This window comes from Hirundo rustica, chromosome 9 (genome assembly GCF_015227805.2).
Source record: "Hirundo rustica isolate bHirRus1 chromosome 9, bHirRus1.pri.v3, whole genome shotgun sequence".
NCBI classification, from domain to species: domain Eukaryota; kingdom Metazoa; phylum Chordata; class Aves; order Passeriformes; family Hirundinidae; genus Hirundo; species Hirundo rustica.
Window position 1 is genome coordinate 9,711,868 of NC_053458.1, and position 26,012 is coordinate 9,737,879.

The following is a 26,012-nucleotide window of genomic DNA, read 5'->3' on the forward strand; positions in this document are numbered from 1 at the left end:
CACAGCCAGGCTCCCTCCACAGTGGTGTCAGAGCCAAGTTCTGTGCCCACTTTGATTTCTGCCTAAGATAAAGCTGTTCTCATTACCTAATTAAATATTTGACACTTGCAGTTGTTGGGATCTTGTCAGTACGAAGAGCGGTTACTGTGTCAAGTGCTAAAGTGTTGAGGTTCCAGTGGAATTGATGTGAGTAAAAAACAGTAGTAAAAATTTACTGTCAATCAAAACTGAGGCAGAAGTAGTAGTTACCAAAAGTCAAAAAACACCCCCAACCCTACAGGTCAAAGCATCAGGTAAGGAAGCTACAGACCATCAAGGAGCAGGAACTAAGTATAATTTGCTTACAGTAAATGAAGGAAATTAGCATTGCCAGGTTTATGGCAAAAAGACTGGATTTACATGGGCTAGATTTAAGTAGATTTTGGTAATATAAACCATAACACTTAAATTTTTCCCCTCTTTGGATTCAAAGCTCATGTCTTTCGTTCTCAACTGTATGTTTTGGTGGGAGACAGATGCTGCTTTGTCTAACATGTAGTCTTTTCTTTCTTCACCATTTTTCATCTTCCTTCTAACCCTGATGACCTGCTATCAGGCTCTTGTCAGGTTGTTTTTCAGTCTGGTGAAATTTAACTTTTTGAATGCAAATATGTTCTACTCACAAAGGTGCACCTTCTGTCATGAGGAGCTCTTTTGCTTGTCAGGCAAAGATCCTGGCAAAGGGAAGTGAGTGATCAGCCTATGGCCTATACATTGCAACAGGTTTAAAGAGAGATTTTTAATTTTGATAAACTGGTGGTGCAGAAGTAGGTGATTCTCATGGACTGCAACTCACAATAGGAAACCCAAGGATCTGTATGACAGCTCCAATTTGTTCTGCTCCTGGGCCCTGTGAAATGCAAGGGAAACATTTAGGCTTACTTCAGCTTTGGAGGGGTTATTTTGTTTATGCTTTTACTTGCAATTTAAGGTTGGGGGATGAAGAATTCCTTTTTGCCTATGTATTTTAGTAGCCCAAAGGTACACCCTTACCTTAAATTCCCAAATTTTGCAGATCTTATATTCTAAGTGGGACCCACCTCACCTGGAAGGTGCAGAAAGTCTTCAGAGCCTTGTCATGCAAGAAATTATGTCATGAAGAAACACAGCCTTGCTGTGTTTAAGCTATATATTGCTAGTGACCTGCAGCTTTGACCTAGTACTCAGTTTCACTGTTTCCCATGCATTTACTGTAATTATTTGATTTAAAAAAATATATCATATGTCTGCTGCTTAGCCCTTTGGGAACTGATGTAGGAGGGATCAGCAGGAGCTGCTGTTCTTCAGTAGCCTCTATACAATCCTTCAGCTTCAGTTGTTTTCTTAAAACTTGCTCCTTTGAAGTGTTGTCATCCTTTCAGCCCTGGTGGTTTTAGCGAACAATTATTTACTAAGGTGAACTTCCATGAAGTAGGAAGCAAAATGAGGTGAAAATTGGAAATTATTAGGATTGCCAGGTGCAGACTTTTAGTTCTTTCTCTTTCAGCAAAGAAAGCATTTCCCAAAGCACAATTAAATCTCTAAATCACAGTTTAGCCCAGCATAAGAAAAATAAGCTCAAACACCAGATCTGAACTAAGTGACTAAGCCGTGTCCCGTTGTGTTGGAATTGAATTGGTTATAGCACACAATAATCCACTTTATTGTCATCCTGGCCTTAACTGTAGCATAAGATGATTACATTGAATGTGTATAGTAATAAGGCTTACACTTTGTATATAGCCCTTTAAATATTTTGGCAGACCATAGAAAGAACCTTTACGTGCAAGGCTTGATTAATCCTTTTCCTCTGTGTATAGAACAAGTAGCTGCCAGAGCTCAAGGGTAAAACCTATTAATAATGTCTCTGGCAGTCCCCGCCCTCCTTCACAGTGTATTCTCTTCTGTTCACACCAAACTCTAGGCTTATTATCATTTTGGTCTCTCTCTTTTGCTTTCCCAGTTTATACATAGCAATCAGGGTATTCTAGCAGAATAGTATCTAGTATAAAAGTGTCTAGTATAAAATATTTGCATGAACTCTGTTTTTCCAGTGACAGGGAAAGAGAAAAGGGATGGTAGTGTTGTGGGCAGCCTGGCCCCCGCATTATTTCCTACAGCTGTTCACAGTCAGTATGGTAGAGAAGAGCTTTAGAACCAAGCTTAGGGAAGTGCTTTCACGGGCAGCTGTGTCTGGTGTGCTCCCAGGGGTTGCAAGCACATCCAGCGATGCACAGCCCCTGAGGAGCAATCCTCTGACTGGGGTGGGTGAGGAATTACTCTTGTTCTCCTTTTCATATGGGGAAGCTGAAGCAGGATGAAGAAAAACATTTTTTTATAGGTTCATGTGATGGGGTGGCTGTGCAGCTATTGGCACCCTTGCTCTTCAGCATCCAAGTCAAAAGAGATGTTAACGTTATGACATGGCGTTGTTGCCAAGAAAATGACTCTTTCTACAGGGAGGTCACACCGGCTTATTGTAAACCATTACTGACCTTGAGCAAATATTAATCCTGATTTCTGACTGCTGACCTATACTCTTTATACTAGAGAAAATGATTTAATCTTTGGTTTTCAACGAAAGTTAGTTCCTTTACCAAAAAGTTTTCAGCATGTTTTTCTCAGAAGTAGGTTCAGAGGTTGTATTATAGTCTCATGGGTATATTAATAACATAATACAACAAAGAAAAATGGCATGTGGTGAAGGTTTTAAGTGAAAAATATTTATTATTCAGAAGGCTTTCAAGCAACTTAGGTCACTAGATCAATAAAACATTTTCATTTGGAAAGTACTTCCCATTTCTGGTGCAGTGTCTCTTTAGCAGCAGCAGCTGTGAGGATGGATGGTGGGTAGTTGTTACCAGAGCTACAGTGTCCTGTCTTCCCTTGCCAGATCGTCAGTGGACCAAAGCAAATCTTGCCTTCCTGTCTTTTTAAATCAGGTTGTTGCAAAACTGTAGGAAGGGGAACAGTGAGGGAATGCCCCTGAGCAGGGAAACATAGGTCAGGGTCATGGGGGCTCATGACACATGTTGGAAGACACCTCATAGTAGCCCATTCTGTCCTGAACTCTTGGGTTCCCATTGCTGAGGTGTTCCTCCTACAGAACTGAAGCAGTCCCACCCAAGAAGCAGCATCCTCTGATTCCGCTCTGCCCACCTTCCTCTTCTCTCCATTCCCCTCTGCCCACCCTCCTCTGCTCCTCGATTCCCCGCTGCCCACCTTCTTCTTCTCTCCATTCCCCTCTGCCCACCCTCCTCTGCTCCTCGATTCCCCGCTGCCCACCTTCTTCTTCTCTCCATTCCCCTCTGCCCACCCTCCTCTGCTCCTCGATTCCCCGCTGCCCACCTTCTTCTTCTCTCCATTCCCCTCTGCCCACCCTCCTCTGCTCCTCGATTCCCCGCTGCCCACCTTCTTCTTCTCTCCATTCCCCTCTGCCCACCCTCCTCTGCTCCTCGATTCCCCGCTGCCCACCTTCTTCTTCTCTCCATTCCTTTCTGCCCACCCTCCTCTGCTCCTCGATTCCCCGCTGCCCACCTTCTTCTCCCCATTCCCCTCTGCCCACCCTCCTCTGCTCCTCGATTCCCCGCTGCCCACCTTCCTCTTCTCCCCATTCCCCTCTGCCCACCCTCCTCTGCTCCTCGATTCCGTGCTGCCCACCTTCTTCTTCTCCCCATTCCCCTCTGCCCACCCTCCTCTGCTCCTCGATTCCCCACTGCCCACCTTCCTCTTCTCTCCATTCCCCTCTGCCCACCCTCCTCTGCAGCGGCGGCCGAGGGTCGCGGGGCGGGGGGCTGCTCCACCACCGCAGCTCTGCAGCCCAGAGGTGGCAGCATTTCACCGGTGGGCAAAGGAGCCCCGGCATATACAGTGGGGACATTCATGTGGCTAAGTGCTTTGGGATCTTTTTGGCCACAGGCACTGAGTAAAAAATAAAATTTAAAAAAAAAAAAAAAATTAAGGTCATAAGGTGTCTGGGATTTTTGAAGAGCCAATGTAACAGTGGTCTTTTATTATTAGTGAGTTTACAGCCAAGAGCTGTCCCGTAAATGAGCAATGCGATTTAGGGATTATTTTTTTTTCCTTTAAAAGCAGGAATGCTTGAGACATTAAAGGTGGTCTGGCAGCTTTTGCTGTGAGACTTCTCTTCATGTTGATCTGTACACTGGCTTTGTATCAACATGAGAGCACCACGTCCTTGCAGACAGGCAGGGGTCAGCGCTGTGTTTGAGCTGAACCGCACGCTGCTTCATGCAAGAGTACCGTTCATGGTGTGGGGGACAGGAAGAATGTGATAGAGTGTTTGGCTTTATGGACTATGTGAGCTACATGCCATTAGTTAGAAAAGATGCAAGTGTGGAATGCATAGTTTGCACTTAGCTTGCTGTTATTTATTTACTTTGGAAGGATGGGGAGGAAGATTAACTAATACCCATGAGCCCACGGTGGATGTAATTCAGGTATAGGTTTAGGAGCCAGGTTAATAGCAGGTATGATAAGATTTTTATTGTATTATTGCTTGGATTAGTGTTAGGGTACGGACAGCCTCAGGTCCTTGAGCTTATTTAAAGACCTTCATATTTTCCGTCAACAGCTGTATGAAGTTAGGGAAAGGGAGGCCATGGGATTTCTCTTTCTCAGCTAGTTTATTTGTGAGGTGGTGAGGTTAATGTGGCAATATCCCATTCTTAGTAGAAAGGCTTTTTGGCTTTAAACATTGTGTGTGCTCCCTTCAGATTTATGATTTTGACCCCAGCCTGGCATTATCACACTGTCAGTGGGAGTATGGAGCTGGTTGGAACCTCCAGCTCTTGGTGGTAATCTCTGTTAATTAGTTTACAGTTGAAACAATTGTCCAACTTCTTGCCTTTAAACAAGGGAAGTCTGCTCTATGAGTGCTTCATTTCCCTGAGGGAGGAAATCCTGAGGGGGGTTATCAGGGAAAGAAAAGCTCTGAGCTCCACTTTCAAAGCAATGCCATGTATGAAGCATGCATCAATCCTGTTAGTACTGCTTATTATTTCACAATGGCGTGTCAGGAATTACAGGCACAGACTTTTCTAAGGACTCTTGCAGACCTTTATGCGCTCTCATCCTGAGTCAGGATTTTGTGGAATTATGTGCTAATAAAAGCTAATTTTACACATTAAATTGCATTCTTTGAAACTGCTCTTTTAATTGCTGATCTTTCCCTGACTTCTCCACAGATCTCTCCTAGCCTTCTAATTGTCAACTTTCTGCCAGGGAGCCTTCCATGCCTCATCATTAGGACTAAAATCTGCCATCAGTTAACACACAGAGCTTATAACTGGGAGCAGCCCCCTCCCTTGCATGGTAGCACAGACAGTAATAGACACTATAGTGGCAGCACCAAAGGGAGCTTTACTGTGTATTTTAATGACTTGTGCTTGATTACATTTGCTAGATTGAACTGAAGTTCATTTAGTAATTGGTATGATTCTTACAGGGTACACATTTGACATTCCTCCCTCATTAAAGAGCTCCAACAATGGCTGTTGCAACTTTCATCTCAGGGGTGACCCTCTCAGATACATATCCAGTCTTTTTCTTTTGATAAACCACCCAACCCAGCATTCATTAACACTTAACCATCTGCAGCCAGCCCCTCCCAGTACCTTCTCTCTTGCTTTGATGATATAATTAAAAGCCTTCTGTATTATCTCCCTCGAAGCAATGAGTCTAGGTGCGTCAGCTCCTGCATTGTTTGTTATTCGATTCTCTCTGTATCAGCTGTTCTTGCGACGGGCTCATTTTTCATATGTTGTAAAGATTAGCTGATGGAGTGGGAGATCAGAGGCATGAGACGGGAGCGTCGCTCTCTATATTAGTAACCAGATGCTCATTTGAAATGGTGATGGGGTTTGCCGTTATCTGTTAGATTATTTGGCTCCTTTGCTTTTACCTGAAGATAAACTGGTTTAAGCATTAGTCAATGAAAATGAGCGTCATCTTTAGTGGCCTGTTATGATAGAGTGCTCTTATCAGTCTGGTTTAGTGTGGCTATTCTCTCCTTGAGCCTGGTTTACAGAAATCATGGCTTTGTTTATGCATGTGCCCAAACTTGCCTGTTTGACCTTTGAAGCTGTGATTATAATATTAATCTATGGGACTATTCTGTTGCAAATCACTTAGGTGGTCTGTATTTCAGAGGATTTCATTGTGGGACCTCCCTCTTGTCCAGCATGATGTTCCATTATTGTTAGTATATTCTGCATTGAGAGCTATGTCAGACTGATGTTTCAGTACATCTTGTTGTCTGGCTGCTTTTTGTGGGGGGTTTTTTTGGGTGTGATGGAGGAGCTGGGATAGCATTGTGCTACTTACTATTCATCCACTTGCACTGATTTTGTATTTTATAACAAATTTGCTTAGCTACAGAAAAACAATGCTTGCATGGAGATACAAACTTCAGCCCACGAATCCTCAGTGTGCTGTGGTGTAGCATCATAGCATTATTCCAGTTTGCAGGTATGGAGACTGCATGTGTCAGAGCCACACAGACACTGGTGACAGAACCAGCATTTACTGGGGAATTCCTGTTTTAAACCATTGCTTGATGTGTAGCCCCTGCAGCCTTCCTCTGCCTAGTGTTTAAGGGGGGGGTGTAAAAGATCTTGAATAGGAAGAGAAAAACCTGGCATTCTGGCACTAAAGAAATCTTGTCTTTGTCATCTTCAGGTTAAGAACTGGCATTTTTCCTCCCATTTTTGCCTCTCCTTCCTATGTTCCATCTGCTTCTATATTTTTACACGTTTATTGCTTTGTTCCATTGATTTGTTAATTTCTCCAGTAAACAAATATATTCATTACATAAATACAAAGGAACCCTTCTCAGAGAAGATAGGAAATTTCTCCCTCTCATACATACACAAAATGTGGAAACCATTCTCAGGATGCAGAGCAGGAGGGAATCTAATGACTTCCAACTGTAAGATCTCATTAAAATTAGTGGATTCCCTATCCTCTTTGCATAAGGAACATTGCTATTTGGGCTGCCTTCCACAGCAACATCTGGGCCACTGATAACATCAGTACTGGAGCATTGCTAGGTGAGCTCATGTTTTGTTAATGAAGTAATCTACTGAAAGTGCATATATCATTTTCTAGTACCTCATACTTCACTGCAAAGTGTTGTACTACTATTATAGGAGTTTTCCTCTGCAAATGGGACTTAAAGAATTTTGTTATAGTCAAAAAATATGCGTAGCTTGAATGGCATGTTTGAGAAATGCCACATAAGTCATGAAATGTTAAGACTTAAATACTTTGGTACTTCAAGGTGTTAATTGAGAAATGCACTGAAAAATGGCTTACTAGAACACCTGATGTTCTTGGTAGCTTTGGTGTTACTAAATATTTGGTGTGATAGTATTAGTTTACTATTTATATGCATGCCCAATTTGTGAGTGATCCTTCTGCTGAGCTAGCTACGTAATAAAAGTGATCATGATCACAAACATCTGACTTTAGCATGTTCTGGAATAAGCAAACCAAGTTGGATAGAGTACACTGATAAAATATGTTCATTCAAACTTAATTATGAAATCTAGACATCAAAGGAAGAAAAAGTAAAACAGACAATTTCAGGTGTGGATTGAAATTTCTCTCCTTAATAGCCTCTAACCGTGAGTGCAGTTGTGGATGTCTTGAACAGCTCAGCGTAGTCCCTGACTGTTGTTGTGTTTTATCTTTTTTAATCTGCAGGCTGAATATTCTTGTGGCTTTTCTGTTCTGAGAACTAGTGGCAAGTGTTCAGACAACCAGAATGCTCTCAAATGAGGCAACAGAATTGTGGAAGGGAAAGTAGTATTGGCCTAAAATATCTAGCTGGTTTGAGACAGGTTCCAAAAAGGGTTTCCATTATCCAAGAATAGAGAAAGCATAAAGAGAAGCAATAGAAGCAGTCAACGAGTCTTTATTATTTAAACTTTGTTCTTAAAATGTTGAAGCTACCAGGGATTCCTGAGGTTCTGAAATATTAACCTGACACTGCTCCGAAAGCAAAGACTTCCCTGTTTGGCTTATGATGAATGGGAGTTTTACTGATCTTTCCCACCTTACTGGGCTGGATAGCCAAATGCTTTGTAATTGAGCTGTGGCAATCCTTTGTAATGTGTAGTGTAGGAAAGGTGAGCAGACCCCATCTGCTTTCCCTCTTCCCCTCCAGGAAGTGTTGGAGAAAATACAGTAGTGTTGTTGTGTTTGCTAGCAGAACATGCCCAGCCTTGCATATATATTAAGGCAGGCACTTAGCCAGAAGCTTTGAATTATTGTACCCTGACATTACCCACTGTAACTTTTAGCACTCTGGGCCCATTACTTTGGCTTCCTGCCCAGTAATGTGCAATTTCCACTTACATGAGAAGATGTAGCAGGAGTAATGACTCCTTGGAGGAGGTGTTTTCTTTTGCAGCAAATCAGCCCAGGGCCAGCAGGTGTAAGTTTATAGACACAGCCCACTAATGGCAGCCTGAGCTCTTCTGTTCCAGCAGTCCAACAGTAGATGGAAAGGAACAGACCTTTGCATAGTTGTCACTATCCCCTGACCTCATTGCAAAGTCAAGTTCTTGTAAACAGCCATGCAAAAGCTCCATGATTTCCCTTTTTTATTCTTTTCCAGGCACCCCAGAATGCATATCAGAACAGGGCTGATGGATGCCCATCTCTACTGTCTGAAGAAATATGTGGTAGACTTCCTGGTAGAAAACAGGTAAGAAAACAAGCAACACACAAGGTAGTAGCAGGTGCTTGCATTGACATATGGTTTACACCAGAGCTTTTAAAGGATTTTTTTTTTTTTCATTAAATTAGCTAGCATAAAATAGAAATATTAAAGGAACCAGTTTTCAAAATGTTTTAACTATACTAGAAGGAATGCCAAGCATTATGTCTGAGTGTCTTATTAGGAACTTTTTGAAAAAACAAAACAAAACAAAAACCTCGGCACAAGTGAACACTAACATTTTTGTCTCTTTTATGCATCCCTTCTTTTTCTAATGTATCTCTTCTTTTTGGCTGTTCATTTTACCAGGGCTTCCCCATTGTTAGGCTTGTGAATACATTTCTGACCTTTGATTTCCCCCACCACAGTCTGTTTTGGTCTTTGCAATCACCTTCCCTCTGCCCCTTCACATCTACCACCACTGCAGGTGGGCTATCTCTGTAGCATCCTATGTTTTTAGCTTGTGATATTCCTCTGTCAAAACTCTGAGACCACCCACTGAGAGTAAGAAAAACATCCATTTATGGAAGTGGAGAAGGATCTTGGCTATAATATTTCATGAAACAGACAAAAAAAAACCCCAAAAAACCCTGTTTGTCTTTTAAAAACAAACAAATGAACACTCCCCCTCACAGTAAGTAGTTCAGTTTTGGAATTATGTCCTGTTCCTAGACTTTTTATAGCCCTCTCATGCCCATTACATATACTGAATGCTTACTGAGTTCTCAAGAGTTTTTCTCCCCTTTTAAGTAAGATAAAAGATACAGGGGCTAAGTGTTGTGTTCATAGTACATTTTCTTAGCAGATAAACTGACATGTGAAAAAACATTGAGGGTGGGAGATTTATGTTGGTCTTGACCATTTACAAATCTGGTGATACAGCTGGATACATGCTTGAAGGAGCTCTTCCAGAATAAGGGTCTGTGAGTGAGTTAAAATTAAGTGGAAAATCTGAGTTAACCCCAAGGGCAATTTCTTACCATGCATAAGAATAAGGCTTATCCGACACTTTGACTGATACATGGGGGCATTGTACATTTTAGTTCCCACATGTGTACAGAAACATGTGAAAGGTGAGAAAGTTTCAGGAGCTGCAGATGCTTTAAACCTGGAATAAACCATTTATTTAATGTATTTTAGAAAGTTGCTGAGGGTTTGGAATTCTCGTGCTTCCTGTGGTAGCATGAAGCAGTGTTTACACCTTTCTTTTGTCATAATACGGCATGTAGGACACATTTCTTCAAATCCTAGCACCTAGTTTTGCTGGGATTACGCGTTTCTGGAATATTAGACATTTCACACATTCAGTTATTTTTCCATGGTATTTCATTTGGTTTTGAATTTAGATCTGTGGGACAAGGATGGTCTTTGTCAGATATGTTATTCAGAGTAAATAGCAGTAACTTCAGATTTCAAGGCTTTATGCTATTTCAGTGGAAACTGGTGAGATCTTTGACTTTATCAGTCAGGACTTTACCTTGTATTAACCAAAGTCAGAGGAGTAAAATTCTTCAAGTTGCCCCCAGATCCCCACAGAACAAGTCTACTGACTTTTTGCAGGTATGACTGACGGGGGGTTTTTTGTTGTTGTTTTCTATAGCAAGGTCATTCTCTGTCTTCACTAGTTTTTGAAGTTGTGCTGCTTTTCTGTGACACTTCCATGACAGACAGATCATTACAGCAGTTAGGCCATGCTTCTTAAGACCTGATAGCAACATCTGGCTTACTAATGGTAGATGGCTGCTTCATTCTCTTGATTACACAAATGCTGCTTATTCAGTCAACTGAGAGAGTCAATTGCAAGTAATGTGCTTAACTGGCAAATCTGGGGAATGGGACTTTTGCCATGAGGAATAACTTCAGCTTTCAAACTTCTGGCACTGGTGGGCATTTGCAGCTTGTTTTTCTTCTCTGAGGAAGGGGAGGACAGTGCATACCCAAAGATCTTTCCATGTTTGGCAGCAATATGCCAAGACTTTTGAAAGACTGGGGTTTTTTTTTTTTTTTTTTTTTTTTTGCCTCAAAAGTATTGACATCTACATAATTGTTTGGGTTTAAGGATTCCTTTTAATACTTTGGTTTTTAGTCTACAGAGAAGCTACAGTAAGATTTTTGCCTCTCTGCAATTCTGCACCAGGACTGGAGAAGCTCAGATGCCTTGTTTAAGTTGTGCATGTTTAAAACTAACAGCAGGGACTGAAGGGAACAGTGAAGCTCTTGTACGCTGCCAGGAAGTACTGACACAGTGTACTTCCTCAATATTACAATATTTACATTGTGTTAATATTTTAACAGCGGGGTTTGATGGCAGGCAGAACACCTTTTTTCATTGTTTGTAGCTCAGTGAAGCATTTACATTTTTTCAAATGTTTTTTTGACATACAAAAGTTGAAAATATGTTACCCAGCAGTAAAAAATTCAGATGCTACAACTGGCTTTTGTAGAGGAAAATTATGATTACTTCCAGGTTGAAGTACTATGTGAAAACTAATGTGGTTATCTGTATGGGATGTGTTTCTTCTTCTTCAGTGAGTCCCAGCTTAGCTGCAAAGATACAGCAAGAACAAGCTGTGCCTGGGTGAATCTAGTTATAGCTGTCCCCGTAAAAGTAATTTGTATTCAGATTAATATATGTGTTGTAAGTAAAGTACAAAGTCACTAGCAACTAATATGAAATCAGGGGAAAAAAGAACATGAAAAGGCTAAACCTTCGTTCTGTCTAAGTATGTAAATCTTGCTTTAGGATTTGGAGCAACTTTGTTGTGCGGCAGCTTTGGAAAAAGGCTGAATATTCAGCTCCGAGATGAAGTCATGATACCAAGGGTTTTTTCATCAGCTATATCGCTGTCTTGCTTTGTGGTACTAGACACATCCTTTGATTTTTCTATGCACTTGTTTCCTCTTCTGGGTGGGATTGTTTGGAAAATAATCAGTAATTTTTTGGCAGCAGTGAGATTCTATGATGAGGGATGTGGGGAGGGGTCAAAATACTGTTTGGTAGCCTGTAACTCAGTTTGTAGTCCTTTAATACATTTTTATGAACTATTTAAAAAGGCCCGAATTTAAGATTATCCTGCCTGAAGTTTTATTGCACTATAGCAAATCAAATTCTTGAGTTTTAAAAGGCAGAACTTGCTAGTGCCTTTGAATAAAAGTCAGAGGAAATATTCTGTTTATTAGAACACCCTCAGATATGTATATCCAGACAAAAATAAAAAATACCATGCCCCTAATGTCATTTAAATCTGGGGAATTTATTTTTCAGGAATGAAACTGCTTTTTCTTTCCTCTCCTCGGAGGAAAAAATGAATTTTGGCAGTTAAATCTCCATCTATCACTCATCCACTAGTTCAGCACTGGATCCTAGTGAAATCAAGTGTGCAAGCGTCCTACCCTGTCCAAATCTACCAAGCTCAAATGCTTGTGGTTCTACGCTGGCTTGGGCAACAGCTGAAGAAATTCTTGCCCGCAGCAGTTTATTTCCTACGGCTGGAATTTGTTCCTTCTCTTCTTTCCATACTTCTGCTTCACCAGGGTAGGTTGATTAAAATGTGCTCTTTAATCAGCTGCAGTGCACTGGCAGGTGGAGGGCATCCCCTGCACAGGGTGCCAGCGGGAGATTGGGAGCTCTGCCCTCCGATGAATGTCCGTGCCTCTGCAGTGGATGCCCAACACTGGTGACTTCTGGGTCTGTCCACATGAGATTCACAAGAGGTCACAGACCATATCCTGCTACCAGCTGGATTTATCCTCTCTGAACAGGAACTGTGACCTCAGTGTGAAGCAGCTCTTGTATGGGCTGAATTTTCTGCTGGTGGAACCCGACCCTGGAGTTTATTTTAGCAGAGGCCTTTGATTCTTCACCAGGTTCCTTTCTTCATCTGTGAAATTGAGGTTGCTGAGGTTGGTCTTGGTAGAGAGCGTGGAGTTGTATCACACCTCCGCATGAGAGGGAAGTCAGTTAAAAATATGAGCCCTTTGTATTTAGGTGAGAGCTTTCCTTTCCTCAGCATTTCCTCCTTCAGAGCAAAGCCAGCGCGGGGATCTCACGGGTGCCGCGCTTTGTGGCGTGGGAAGACAGGCGAGCACAGGCTGTGCGTGCTGCTGGAGTTGCTCTGCCAGCACAGGGCAGGGATACTTGAAGGTGAACACCTGCGCCGCGTGATGAACTGCACAATATTGCTTTTCTTAAAGCGATCGTTCCACGTGCTGAGCCAGCAGCGAGACAGAAGCAGAGGCTGTAGCTGGCTGGGGGCACGGCTCCACCCCACAGCTGGCGGGCCTCACACCCCTGGGGCCCTGCAGTGGCAGCCAGCACAGTAGCCAGTCCCTTTTTTGGCACTCTCCTGAGTGCTAGGTTGGAATCCTGCCTCGCCGCTGCATTCGGAGCAGATGGAAGAAGAGAGTCCTTATTCCCTTTCCCCCGTGAACTTCGTGTGTAGCAGGGGGCAGGATGTGGGCCTGTGCCGTGTGAGCCCCGATGCTGCACAGACTCGCGCTGGTATTTCTTTGCTGTGCGCTGACAGTTGGCTTGCTAACAATGCCAGCAAAGCTGCTACCGGGAGAAATGTGATCAAAGGGAAGTTGCGTGGTAGCTTGTGTTCTGTTTTTCCTGAAAATATCTAAAGTTTTGGCTTGGTGAAGTAAGATACATAATTTAGAGGAGGGCAGAAGGGAGATAGATATAGAGCAACCCCTTTTGTTGTAAAGTTTTAACATGGAAAATTCAAACTTGCTTTGGAAGTTTAAGTCTTGAAGATATGTCTCTGCATATCCTGTGAATATGCTTAAGAACATACATAATATGCATTTATAATATATGTGTACATGAATGGCACTGTGCCCAAAGTCAGTTGTGCAGGTACAAATGGCAGCATTTGTTATATTTGTTGGAATCTTACCATGCTCGCAGCTGAAACCTGTAGGCACATGGAGGTTGCTGTTTTCGTCCCTCATTGAGGTAAATGAGAAAGTCCAAAGCCAGATCAAGGCTGCCTAAAGCAAAGCAGTATGTGGTCCTAATCAATAAGGTCCCCAAAATAATGTTTCTCAAATTTCATCCCTGCAGAGCTTGTCAGGAGTGTACTAATCAAACCTTAGTTACAGGTTGAGCATACAAAAAGTCACATTTAAAAATACTAACTTTGTAAATTGTTGCACTTGCCAATTAGTAAGTGCCACAGCTGAGGCTCCCTGTGCAACTTTTTGCTTTTGGTTTTCCCACGTAGTATGGTACAGCCTCAATTACGTGACTTCGTACCTTGTTTGGGGTTTTTTTTCCCCCCCCTCTGTGACCACTGCATCATTAATTGCCTGAGATTTTTACTGAAGGCAATATTGTTCACTGTTGTACTTAACTTCTGTAGTTCAGGTGAAGGCCACCAGCTTTATTCCCTGTTTAAACCATGATCTGAAGTTAAAGGCTTTGTTTTGGAAATGTAAAAGTAAATACATTTCTCTTGGTGCTCATCACTGATTCTATAATGCCCATTAGATATCTTTTCAGCACCTCAGCAGTGGTTTTCTCCCTCTGAAAGTGAGAAACCAGGGTACACAAGAGCTGAGGTTTGAAGCATCTTCGTCTTAAGTGTGCCATTTTTCGATTATTAACATTATACAGGGAGCTCATAATGTTGAAAAACTCTTTTCCATTGATGATAGTGTTGCAGGGTGATAATCAATGGCAGCCTGCAAATTAGATTTATGTTCTGCATTCAACACCATCCATAAAGTCATCTGACAGAAGGGAATTACAAAAAAAAAAAAAAAATTAAAAATCAGTTCTTTAGGCATCATTCATTTGCCTTACCTCTTAGCAGTTCTTTTCTCCTCTTGCGGCCCTCTGCCTTGTACATTTACCACACATGTTCTAACAAATGAGGCAGTCATTCTCCTGCCTCATTACACAATGGTGATTCATCCCCCAGGCATAGTCCATCTTTGCCTTGGGTGAAGCAGAGATTGAGACTGGGGAGAGAGGTAAAGTACGTGTGTTTTTAAGGGTTGTATCATAATGTGAACACACAAGGTCTTAATTGAGGTATAAGCAACATGCTTCTAGCTTTTCTTAATTTGAGTGCACAAGCTGTTACCGTATTCTTTAAGTGTGTGTATATATATTTATGTGACACTTCTAGAATTAATCGGTCAGTCTACTGTGACTCTCGCTAATGGAGTAGCTGTTATCAGCATAGATTTATCACCTTTCAGGTCAGCCACCAGGAAATGGGATGCTCTAAACTTCAAAGAATATCCATCTCAGCATTTATAACCTTGGCCTGGAGCATACTCTGTTTCTCTGTGGAACAGTGCACGAGTATTTCAATTACCTTGCAGAAAAGAGAGAATGGAGCACAGGGTAGAAGTACTTCTACCTTTTAGAAGTAAAAAAACCCAAAACAAACAGATCTCTTCCAAGCATGTGCAAACAGTGTTTTTTCAGACTTAGCCTGATGTAATATGGGCATTTTTCCTGTTTACAAATGTAATGCCCAGATGAAAAGACCGCTGTGCCAAATTCCAAGCATGGAAGTTCAAGAGCTTTTCAGCAGAGGAGATGAAATATTTTTAACATGGTCAAAACAAAGGGGTTTTTCCATAATTTTGTTCTTGGAAATAGCTGAGACATTTTTGATGATGCTATCCAAAAAATAATCAGCTTGAGGGAAACACCTGGCATGGGTAATTTCAGCCAAAACATTTACACTTTGGCAAAGTTTACAAACAGATGAAGATAGAAACTTTAAATAGGAAATTCTGGACATTTTTTCTTTAGGCACCCTAGTTGCACCACCTCTGAACACTGGTCATTTCAGATTTGGTGGAGATAGATGCCACAGATATTTGCTCAGATGTTCTGGGTTCTCTGTTCTCCACCTGAGTGTCACATGCACTTTGTGACAAAAGAAGATCTTCAGACTTTGTTTTTAAAGACTGTAAGCATATATAAAACAAAATTGACAGCACACATATTTCTCTTATATATTAGGACATTTCACATACTTTTATGGTGTCCTTCCTTCTTTTTCCCCCACCCCTCTTCCTCCTAAAACTAGGTAAAATTTTATCGTGTTTGGTTATACATTTTGCAAATCACTGTTTTGTCCAGAATCTAGTCCGTCTGAAGTTTTGGATTTAGAAACAGCCACAGTTTCCCAGGTTCCCCACCTGGGAAGTGGGCAGCTCTTCCTGTGGCCAGAAGGATCATGTGTGGTACTGGAAAGGCAAGAATGATAAACAGCAGCGCTGTGTGCTTACAGAAGGTCTGAGTTAGCAAGTCACAGTGCCTTATCCTGGGAATGCTGAGTGCTAACATCTTGCCTGCCGCCAGGGAAGTCCACTTGCCCTGGGGAGCCCTCTTCTCAGGGTGCACCCCGTGAGAGTCTGAGCTGTAGCTAAGAAAACAAATCAGCTTTCTGCAGTTCTTCCAGCGCTGGAGAGCTGCCTGCCAGAATTTGCCAGGAGAGAAACTCTTCTGAACTGAGCAAATTTGCAGTAAACTTTATAGCCAAAATCAGTATGATTTGTTTACAAAGTTAAACACTGGGGTTTGGGTTGGTATTTTTTTTTTTTTTTAACTGCTGAAATAAATAAGAGCAAATTGTGTGAGGTCATAGTGCTCTGCCTTTCCAAACGGCTTCAGCTGCAATCCCAGAGCACACTTCTCTGCTCAGCTCCCCTCTGTATCCAGAGAGCCTCTGCTGGGCCAGCACCAAGAGGGGAGAGGAAGGTTTTCTGTCTCAGTGCTGTGTTGGGAGATCTGTGGCCATGAAAAGAGCTGCAGCAGAGCCACCCTTCTCCTCCCTTGACAAAGGGCAGGGCAGTGTGAGATCTTTGGAAACTGGAGGTGCGAGTGACTGTCTCTGGAGCTCCTGCTTGGATGGCTGTGTGCTATGCTGTACACAAAGGCCCCTGCAGGTTTATATTAAGGTGCTGCCCAGACTAAACCAGTGCATTTTTTCTTTTCCCCCTCTAAATGCCTTTTTATCATTCAGGCTGTCACCTGTGTTTCCTGGCAAAGGCTGCTGGCTGGGGGAGGTCTGGCAGAGCTGAACACCCAGCTTTGGTGGTCTTTGTGTGGCTGCCTGAAAGATGGCTTAAAACAGAACCTGCTCTGTGAATACCTGCGAGTTAACATGTGTCAGCCGTGTGGCTGGAAGGTTTCTCCTTTGCTGTAAAGGGAGATTTTATAATGAATACTTTCCTTGTGATTAAAACGGATAAATAAACAAGTAGCTCCTACAGGAAGTATACTGTGTGAAGTCAGGGCAAATAGATTGTAGCTTTTCAAACAAGGAAGAGAAAAAGGGAGAAAAACACCCTACAATCAACCCAACGCAGGCTCCTCCTTAGTGCATTTCATCTATTACAGTGTGAAATGGCAATTCATCTTTCCCATTTCCTTTCCTTGTCAAACACATGCAGCTGTTGGAGTTTTCCCTGCTCCTTACTAGAAATGCCAGGAGTGAAAATTTGTTGAAGTTCTCCTCCTCCAGGGTATCATTACTGTTATCATCTTTCCATGGTACCAATTAAGCTTATTCCTGAAACCTCAGGGGGAAAAGCCCTAATGATCCGAATTAGATTTAGACACATTATGATTTTCAGCAAATGCCTTCTGTAAGAAATACAATTCCTTTTCCTGCTGGCAGGCTACTTGGGAGTAGACATATCTTTGGATGTGCTGAATTGGAGCTGATCAACTTCATCAGTAACTGCAAATCTTTTTGTGGGATCATGATACTCCACAGTGGCCACGTGCCTGACTTACCAAAGCATGCTTGGTCACAGCACAGTATTCTGTGCACCCAAGCTGCTCTTTTCTAAGGTAAACGTTAAAATGTGTTAATTTTTGTTCTCTTAGTGTGACTTATACAGCATCATATTAAGACCCTTTGGATTCTTTAAAAAAAGTGAATTTAGGGAGGGCATGAAAGACGTCATTCAATTATAGAATCATAGAAATATTTAGATTGGGGAGGGATGTCTAGCAGGATCTAGTCCAACCTCCTGCTCAAGTCTAACTGTTGTGTTGCTCAGGGGTTTTTTTTGCAGTTGAGTTTTGAAAATCTCTAAGGATGGAAACTGGGCCTTGTCCCAGGACCGTACCACTCACTGAAAAGTTGTTTTCTTTGTGTCCCAACTGGAATTTCCCTTGTTGCAGCTTGCATCTGTTGCCTCTTGCTCTCTCACTGTGCACCTCTTGAAAAACTCTGCTTTCTCTATCACTTGACTTGTGGTAGTGGAAAACCGTAATCAGATTCCCCTACAGCCCTCTCTTCTTGAAGCTGAACAAACCCAGCTCCTCATCTTCTCCTCCTGTGTCATGTGCTCTTGGCCCTCTTGGTGGCCTCAGCTGGGCTTGCTCTGATCTGATACTAAACATTAAAAATGGTTAACTGTTTTTTCCACTGTTTGATGCAGTTTCAGTTTCCGTGCGTAACCTTCAGTCAAGTTGACTTTTGTCTTTACACGAGATGTGAATTCAGAGCCAAGAAGTAATTAGTTTACCCATTTTTGTGTGCTTTTTTCCCCCCTTTATTTTTTTCTTCTTAAAACATTGCCACTTGGGCAGTATCACCCTAAGTATTCTTTTATCAATGCAGTGCAATTTCTGTACCCAGCACTACTTGCATGTAAGTTAATACTTTGGATAAAGTTATTATCTTGCCTTGCTGGACATCTCCCTCAGGAGACTGTGAGGATACAATCTTTATACTATGATATCATATAGATGTCTCTTGCAGTGGAAAACATAATTCCCTTGTATTCTTCATTCAGATGATCTGAATGTACAAATTTCAAGATAATGTTTTCCTTTCTGCCTCTCTCTGTTTTCCTTCTAAATCTCTCTTCCTCTACAACACCTCAGTCGCTGACACATCCTTCTGAAATGCTGAGTCCTCTTTTGCTGACAGGTTGAATTTTAGGTAAAGAGGGAAAATAATTATTGTCTTCCTAGTATTTCACTTTTTCTTACAGTTTTTTTCATTCTAGGTGTTAGCTCAATGTTAAATTTCGTTGTGCCTTAGCAAGGCAAAGGAAACATGAACAATCATAAATATGTCTGTAACACTGTTCCTGACTTTATTATTGCATTGAATTGTTGTGGTGGGAGACTTTTAACTTCCTGCCTGTAGATGAGACAGGAAATGCTACCAGTGATGATAGGGCACACATGCATGAATAGAGTAGCTAAGAAGTGTCTTCCTTAAGTTAGTGAACCATCATTCAATCAGTGATGGTACTCTGAATTCCATTTTGAATGTGGAAGGGAGCCTAGAGCATGAGGTAAGGGTTAATTTTAGAAAAATCTTGAATCAAAGAGGAGCAAGGGTGTATTTCTTTACTTCAAGTGGAAAAACTAAAAAAAAAAGAAAAAAAAAGTCTATGGGAAATGCTGAATGCTGTCTAGTTAAGCTACTGGTTTTGAAGAAGTCCAAGAGCTGAATGGTGAAAAGGAGTGATATTTCCCCTAAATCAAAGATGCAGAGATGAACTGTAGCTCACACAGCATTTTACACCAAACTTTTATGGATTAATACCATCTGGAAAGAACATTATGAATAAAAGCTGTCTCGTGAAAAAGAGGAGATGAGATTCATTGGCCAAAAAGCTTTCAAAGTTCTTCAAGAAAGGATAAAGTGAAGACAAAAAAAAGAGTTTAGTGTTATCACAGACAGAAGATCATCTTGCAAATGCCATGGTAAAAAGAAGAGAAGAGTTGTCCTACAGGGAGGGGTGGAGCAAGGATTAACAATCAGTATAGGGGATTGGAGTTAAAGTAGAGTGCTGGGGAGAAGGGTATAGAAATGATACTTGTATAGGTGAAAGCAGGATTGATTCCCATTTATTTCCCAGACTGCTGGGAGAAATTAGTCAAACTGAGGAGAGGTCCGTTTGGTTGCAGACCACCACCCACAGTATCTGCATGGAGAAACAGCAAAGTCATGTGGGCATCTCCAGTGCCTCTAATGCAATACCGGTGGAGCACGGTGGAAGGGGTTGCCCGTGGGAAGCTACAGCTGTGTCTGTATTTTCTGACACACGTTTTATACAAGTCTGAAGTGTTGAAATCTATTTATCTGAATATATAATTATGCACCTAAAGTTTACGTAACTCATCCGTTTATGGATATGTCAGCCTTATCAAATGCATCATATATGTGTGTTTGTTTAGGCAAATTGTCAGAATGCCTCTGTTTCTTTTTCAGAAAAGGAGCCTAATTTCAAAGGCACTTAGAAAAAAGTTGGTAACTCAGACACAGATGGCTGGAAAGGCGGAGGTGGGAGAGAAACGGGAAAGATGAGTTCTGGCAAGGAATCACATTTGTTGCAGGTGCGCTTGTTTCAGAAGAATGGGATGCTGTCTGGGAATGAATGAGATCCATTCCTCAGCAGCGTGTACAACCTGCCAAACACCCTGGGTGGCCTCCGAAGGCCTCAGAGACTTTTGGTCAGAGAGAAGTTCTAAAAATGTCTAAACTTGCTGGCATTCCTGCGCAAAAGCTGTCTTAGTCGGGAGCTGTGGGGTGTTGCTGGCTGTTTGGCAAGTGGGCAGAGTTAAGGTTACTTAGATGACCTGAGCTGAGTGTGCACACGCTTTCAAAGGATTTGAGTATGTAATTGAGGAGTTTTAATTTCTGTGGTCAGTTTTTCAGAAAGCTGCCTTGTTTCCCAAAGGGCTTTTTGGCAGAAGTGGAAGTTAGATCCCTACTCCTTTAACTGCATCCAGACTTGGTGGAACTTGAGAACAGCTTTTATGTGGTTTGCATCCATACCATCCCTTTCATACTTTGATCTGGTTCCTCTCCATGTTATGGTGTCTGTGACTGTCACTTGCGTGTCTTCTGCTTTCCCTCCATCACCCGGAATGTGGGGTTTTCGTGGTGATTCTGCAGTTTTGGGAAGTCATTCATAAACTTGAGCCTGCAAAGCAAAGCTGTGCAGTTTTACTGGCTTGCTGTGTAATGGCTTTTGAATGAGTCATGCACGTTCTTGTGAGCATTGGGAGTATGTTGCTGTCAGGCTTGAAGGTTTTAGTTAGAAAATAGTACGGAAAGACAAATGAAGCACAAATGCAGGCATGTGGAATTACCTTTAAGTAGAACATTTCTCAAAGTTTCCTTGTCTTCTCCCTAGGATTTTCACTTCAAAAATAAGAGACACTGACAATTAATTAATATGAAATTGTGGCAGGGTGTGAGAAATGTGTTTACGCTTTTTGTGGTCCCAATTTTGGGAGCAGAACAGGAGAAATAGAACATAGGAAGATGAAACAGATGTTTAATGCTGTGACGAGTGCTGCAGGTTATTGAATTAGGTACAATTAATTGTCTGGTAGTTTATTGGCTTGCCTGGTTACTTTGGAGTTTTCCTTTCTTATAATTTGTCTTGGGTACACCAGACAAAGGCAAAAAAGATTATTGCAAGATGTAAGGGCAGAATTAGCCTTCTGCAGAAATGTGGCACACCCTAGAGATTTATCGCTTGATTTTTTTCCTTTTGTATGTAGTCCTTCTCTGCTTTCTCCGCATTCTTAGCATGTCTCAGAAATTCCAGCATTTTTAGTAATGAATCAGTGAGAAGAAGGGGAAAAGTCCTGTAATTCCTTTTTCCATTGTGCTTGTTAAAACGGTGTTGTGGGAAATGGACCCAAACACTGTCTTTTAAGTGGTGTTGAGTCTGAGGCAGGTGGTATTAACTCAGGACTGCATTAACTCTTTTCAAATCTCTTTCCTGTTTCCTTCAGGAAACATGCCTGGTGTATATATGTGGCATGGGCTGTTTGCCTGCCTCTTGCATTGACATTTTAATTTGGTCCATGATATAAATATCATTTCCCTAATCCCCCTTGCCCTGACCCTGTTTTGTCTGTTTTGTCTTTTCTTCAAAGTGAGTTGACTTTTTTTTCCTTGAAGGAGGGGGGAGGAGATGGGAATGGTGGCTGGCTGCTCTAGTTTGGAGCATTAAATGCTCAGGGAAAAAATCTCAGAGTAACTGTTGTTTCTTTCTTTGTATTCACATGGAAATTTTTAATCTCCATCAAAGGATCAGGAGAAAATAACGTTGAGATTCAACAAGAGAACTCCCAGCTTACATGGAATTTTTAAATGTTATTTGGCTTTATCCTTTAAACTATGAGAACCATGAACTATGTACCTACAGGGTTCAGAATTAACTTTTCTCTTTCTTCCAACACACCCTCTTTTTTTCCTTCTTCTTCCCTCCTTTTTTCTTACATCTTTATTGTTCTGTATAAACACGCAACTCCTTTCTGGCCAAAACTGCAAGTTGCCTTAGGATTTGTTTAGTTGTATTTATGTATACATTTCTAACATTAATTATGAGCACCAGTCTGAAATACAGCCTCATGTTCTTTTGATGTGATCTGAAGAATCTCTGTTGAAGGCCACAGAGCTAAGATCAGAACCCAACCCAGTGTATGCTTGCATAGCTGTACAAGAGCTAACATTTGCCTGGTTTTTGTTTTGGTTTTTTTTGTTTTTTTAAAAAGGATACAAATAAGTATAAATGGGCTGATGATCTGCTTCTTTGTAGTGGAGAATCTCAGACACTATCTCCAACTGTAGATGTAGCTGATTGTGCTGACAGTGATAGCAAGGGAAGCCCCTTGCAAATACCCATGGAGGGTAACAGCAGATTTCACAGGTGGGTGCTGACAGCAACAGTAGATTTCATGCTTCATCACAGATTAATAAAACGGGCAGGATATTAGAATGCTAATACTCATTAATACTATTTTATGGTGTTTAACATTAAACATGGAAAATGAAAATGAATGACAGCCGGTAAATGGAACTGACAGTTGTGTTTAGGGTGTCTGAAGCTGGTGAGAATTAGCTGCAGGAAGCTGAAGCTGTGGATGCTCCTATTCCTGCTGTGAAGCGAGCCAAACAGCACCTACAGTTCCTACAGTTACCTAAACTTAGATTCAAATAGACTCTTGTATTATTGTAAAATACTTTATGAGCTTCCTTTCCTTACCGTCTTTGGTCAGAACCATTATTTTCCGTGTCCTATGACAGAGTCTCCAGCAATACATCTATCTAAGAGCAGAAATCACAGCCCATTAAAGCATAATTGTGAAATAGTTTTTCATCTTTTTTTAAGGGGACAGTATTCATTTTTCTCCCCCAAACTCTTCTTGTGTTTCAGTTGGCTAAACTGTTCTTCATTTCTTGCTGAAGTTTCAATAAGATTCATCCCAGAGGCAGTTGCGTTTCAGCAGCAAGTAAAAGTTGGCCCTCTGTGGGCCATAATGTAACATAATATAATATAATATGCATTAGATACAAACTTAATTCTGCCATGTTGTAGACTGTTTTAAGTTTATTTATGGTTAAAAGTCTCTGAAAACCTCTGCATAGCTGCGTTTAAATATTAAGTTTATTGACCTAGGGTGTTTTCACCCAATGTTCTTTCACAAGAAAACTTTTTAATTTAGCGTGAACCTTATCTGTGCCTTTGCCGAGATGCAAAAATCCCAGAAACACTGGGAATACATAAGAATGCACAGGAACCAGGGATAAAGGAGTTCTAAAAGTGTAATTATGTCTTGCTGGTAATAACATTACTTGGTAAAATAACGATTGTCTGACCAATTAGCCATTTTTGCACCTTAACATTTTAGGTTTTAAATAAAATTAACCTTGAATATTGTAGGTTTATATTGCCTGAGTCTGCAATCTGCATAGCTGACTGCAAGTAACTGATGTGTGCTCTAAGCTCTTAGGTACATTTAATATTGAATTTTCCAGGAGGTTCTTTTGATTTTTAAATATTTCATCTCCACTTGAATTCCCATTATTTTTCTTGCACTTGCACCATGAATTTCAACTGCCCAGTTGTCTTCATTTCCCTCACTTATTGCATCTCTTGCCAACATCCCCTGTAGTTGTGACCTGCTGCGTGAATGGCACATTCCATGCCAGGGATACTTCTTTTTGCATGCTTAAAATGTGATCAGTATCAGTATCATCCCCTTTCAAAATTGCCAACTCTTGTTCTCAGGATACTGGAGCCACATAAGGTGCTTCAGGGATTAGTGTGTCGCCCTCTCTTCATTTACAAGCAGACATGTAACAGCACTCTCCGTCTTTGGTTTCGTTGAAAACCTGCCACTTTCTGCTGAGGTGAAAACAGACAGATAGAACTTCAAAAATCAAAGTTTAGGGAATGAAAAGTCATGAGAAAGGGCCTGTCACTTGGGCTAGATTTTGTGAAAACATATTTATTTTGGCAAATGTTTCTCAAAGGCAGGTTCATCTTTATGCTCTCTACCGTCTGGAGTTTGCTCTGAGGTGTCAAGAGCATGCTTACTCCACATTGGATTAGAATTGGATTTCTGCCAAAATTCTGTGTGCCCTCCTCTCCTTCCGCTCACCCCGTTACTTTCTCCCGGTTGTAGCAGATTTTTCCTTCAGTGGATCTCAGTGCATATTTCATTTTCACTTCTTGGTGCTAACGAAAACAACGAGCTTTAGAAATCAGGGGGCTCCAAGTTTTAAAACCTGAAGAGAATAAGAAAAGATGCTTTCTTCAGCTTATACAGTCTTATATTTATTTCTTCTTAATATGGGCATGTGAAGTTTTGATTGTAAGGATTTTAAATACACTGGACAGAAACCTTTCTGTTTTGTCTCCTTCTGTGACTAGGTTAAGGGCCAGTTGGCTCTTCCAAACTCCTGCTACTTTTTCTCTTTCCTGATGAAGGGTCTTCAGTCCCTCTGCATCTCCTTTGATTAAATTCCTAGTTCCAGCTAGATATTTGGTTTCTCCTGCTGTTGACAGTCAGATAATAGTCTCACTATTATATACTATCACTATGTATATCTTAATTTGCAAGATCTGTTGCAAAAAAATTCCCAAGTCTTTCTCACAGAGGGCCTTTCTGTGTATTTTTACTACTTTCCAAACGCAAATTCCTTTAACGTTGCATATAAATTGCTTCAACGGCAAGCAGAGGCAAACCTTCCTAGTTTTCCAGTAAGAAGGATGTGTTTCTGAGCCACATCTTATGGATGACCCAGAGATTTGCTCCACCTTTGGCAAAGGAATGCGGCTAGCACTTCAGAGAATTGCAGGAAAGCTTCAGGAGTTTGGCCAAGAAAGATTAAACCATCAAAAACCAGGCAAAACTGCAAAACTTTGTCTTTTCCCCTTTCCACTGCTTTCATTTCCTACCGTGTTGTGTTGTCCTCTGCATCAGACTGTTTAAGACTGCCAAATACTTGGGTATTTTATAGGTAATATATCTTATAAATGCCATAGCCAGCCTCTGAGGGAAACAGAGGATTGTCGGTTTTGGATGAAGTATAAAACCCAAGCAGGAAATCATTGCTGAATGGCACAGCTGCAGGCAAACATTGTGAGGTAGTAAACTGCCCATCTGCACAGCCACACGTGTGTGGGAGCGCGGGGCCGGCGCGGCCGCGGCAGAGCGCGCCTGTAAGTGGTTAGCAGGCAGAAATACGGTGATTAAAGAATGAAGTGTGTTGCTTCGTTAGTTCCTGAAAAACAGCTCTCTGAAGGTGATTATAATCTTATTTTCAAGCAGGAGGAGAGACTAAAGACTAGAGGTTTTCCTTGTCTGTAATAAAACATAAAAGCAATGTTTCAGAGGTGGGCTGCAGGACAGAGGATGTGACATAACCTGCACTGAGGACTGAAGAAAAAGTTTGTCCAGAAAAAGAAACACACTGTGTTTATTCATAGGGCTGAACTGATAATCACATCTGAATCCTCCCTTCAAAGCTAGAGACCGGAAAGACTGTTTTGGTCCTTAGGTCTGATTCACTGTCATGGACCTGAGCAGAGGCCTGTGTGGCCTTTGAGCTGGTCTTAAAGTTTGAACTGTGTAAGATCCCCCTTTGCTAGAGATTTTGCCAACCAAAATAATTTTCACTGTACCCATTCTAGTACTTACCTTTTGTAATTTAATCTATTAGTTAGTTCCTAGTTTTGCTGTCTTCCGTTCTAAACAACTCCTCAGTCTTTGTGGGTTATTATTTGTTGAGTTCCTCTGGCCAACCTCACTGTGTTAGTTCTCCCAATCCTTCCTCTGAAGTTTAGCACTTCCTCTTACATGTGCCAAGTTTGAATTCATTTTCTGCATGATTTTCCCAAGTACTACTTTAAATAATCCACAATTCAGTAACTAAATGGAGATTGTTAAAATAATGAAACAACAACAATAAAGCTCTTTTAAGACTGCACTCCAACTGTAAAA

General features: G+C 41.4%; 1 protein-coding gene across 1 annotated transcript in view; it reads left to right on the top strand.

Annotated features, from left to right (window-relative positions):
- Positions 1-26,012, top strand: part of EIF2B3 (eukaryotic translation initiation factor 2B subunit gamma) — a 99,651-nt gene that overhangs the window by 42,355 nt on the left and 31,284 nt on the right. The window contains exon 5 of the mRNA XM_040073456.2: positions 8,660-8,749. Coding sequence (XP_039929390.1) covers positions 8,660-8,749 — 90 coding nt within the window. The remainder of the gene's footprint in view (positions 1-8,659; positions 8,750-26,012) is intronic.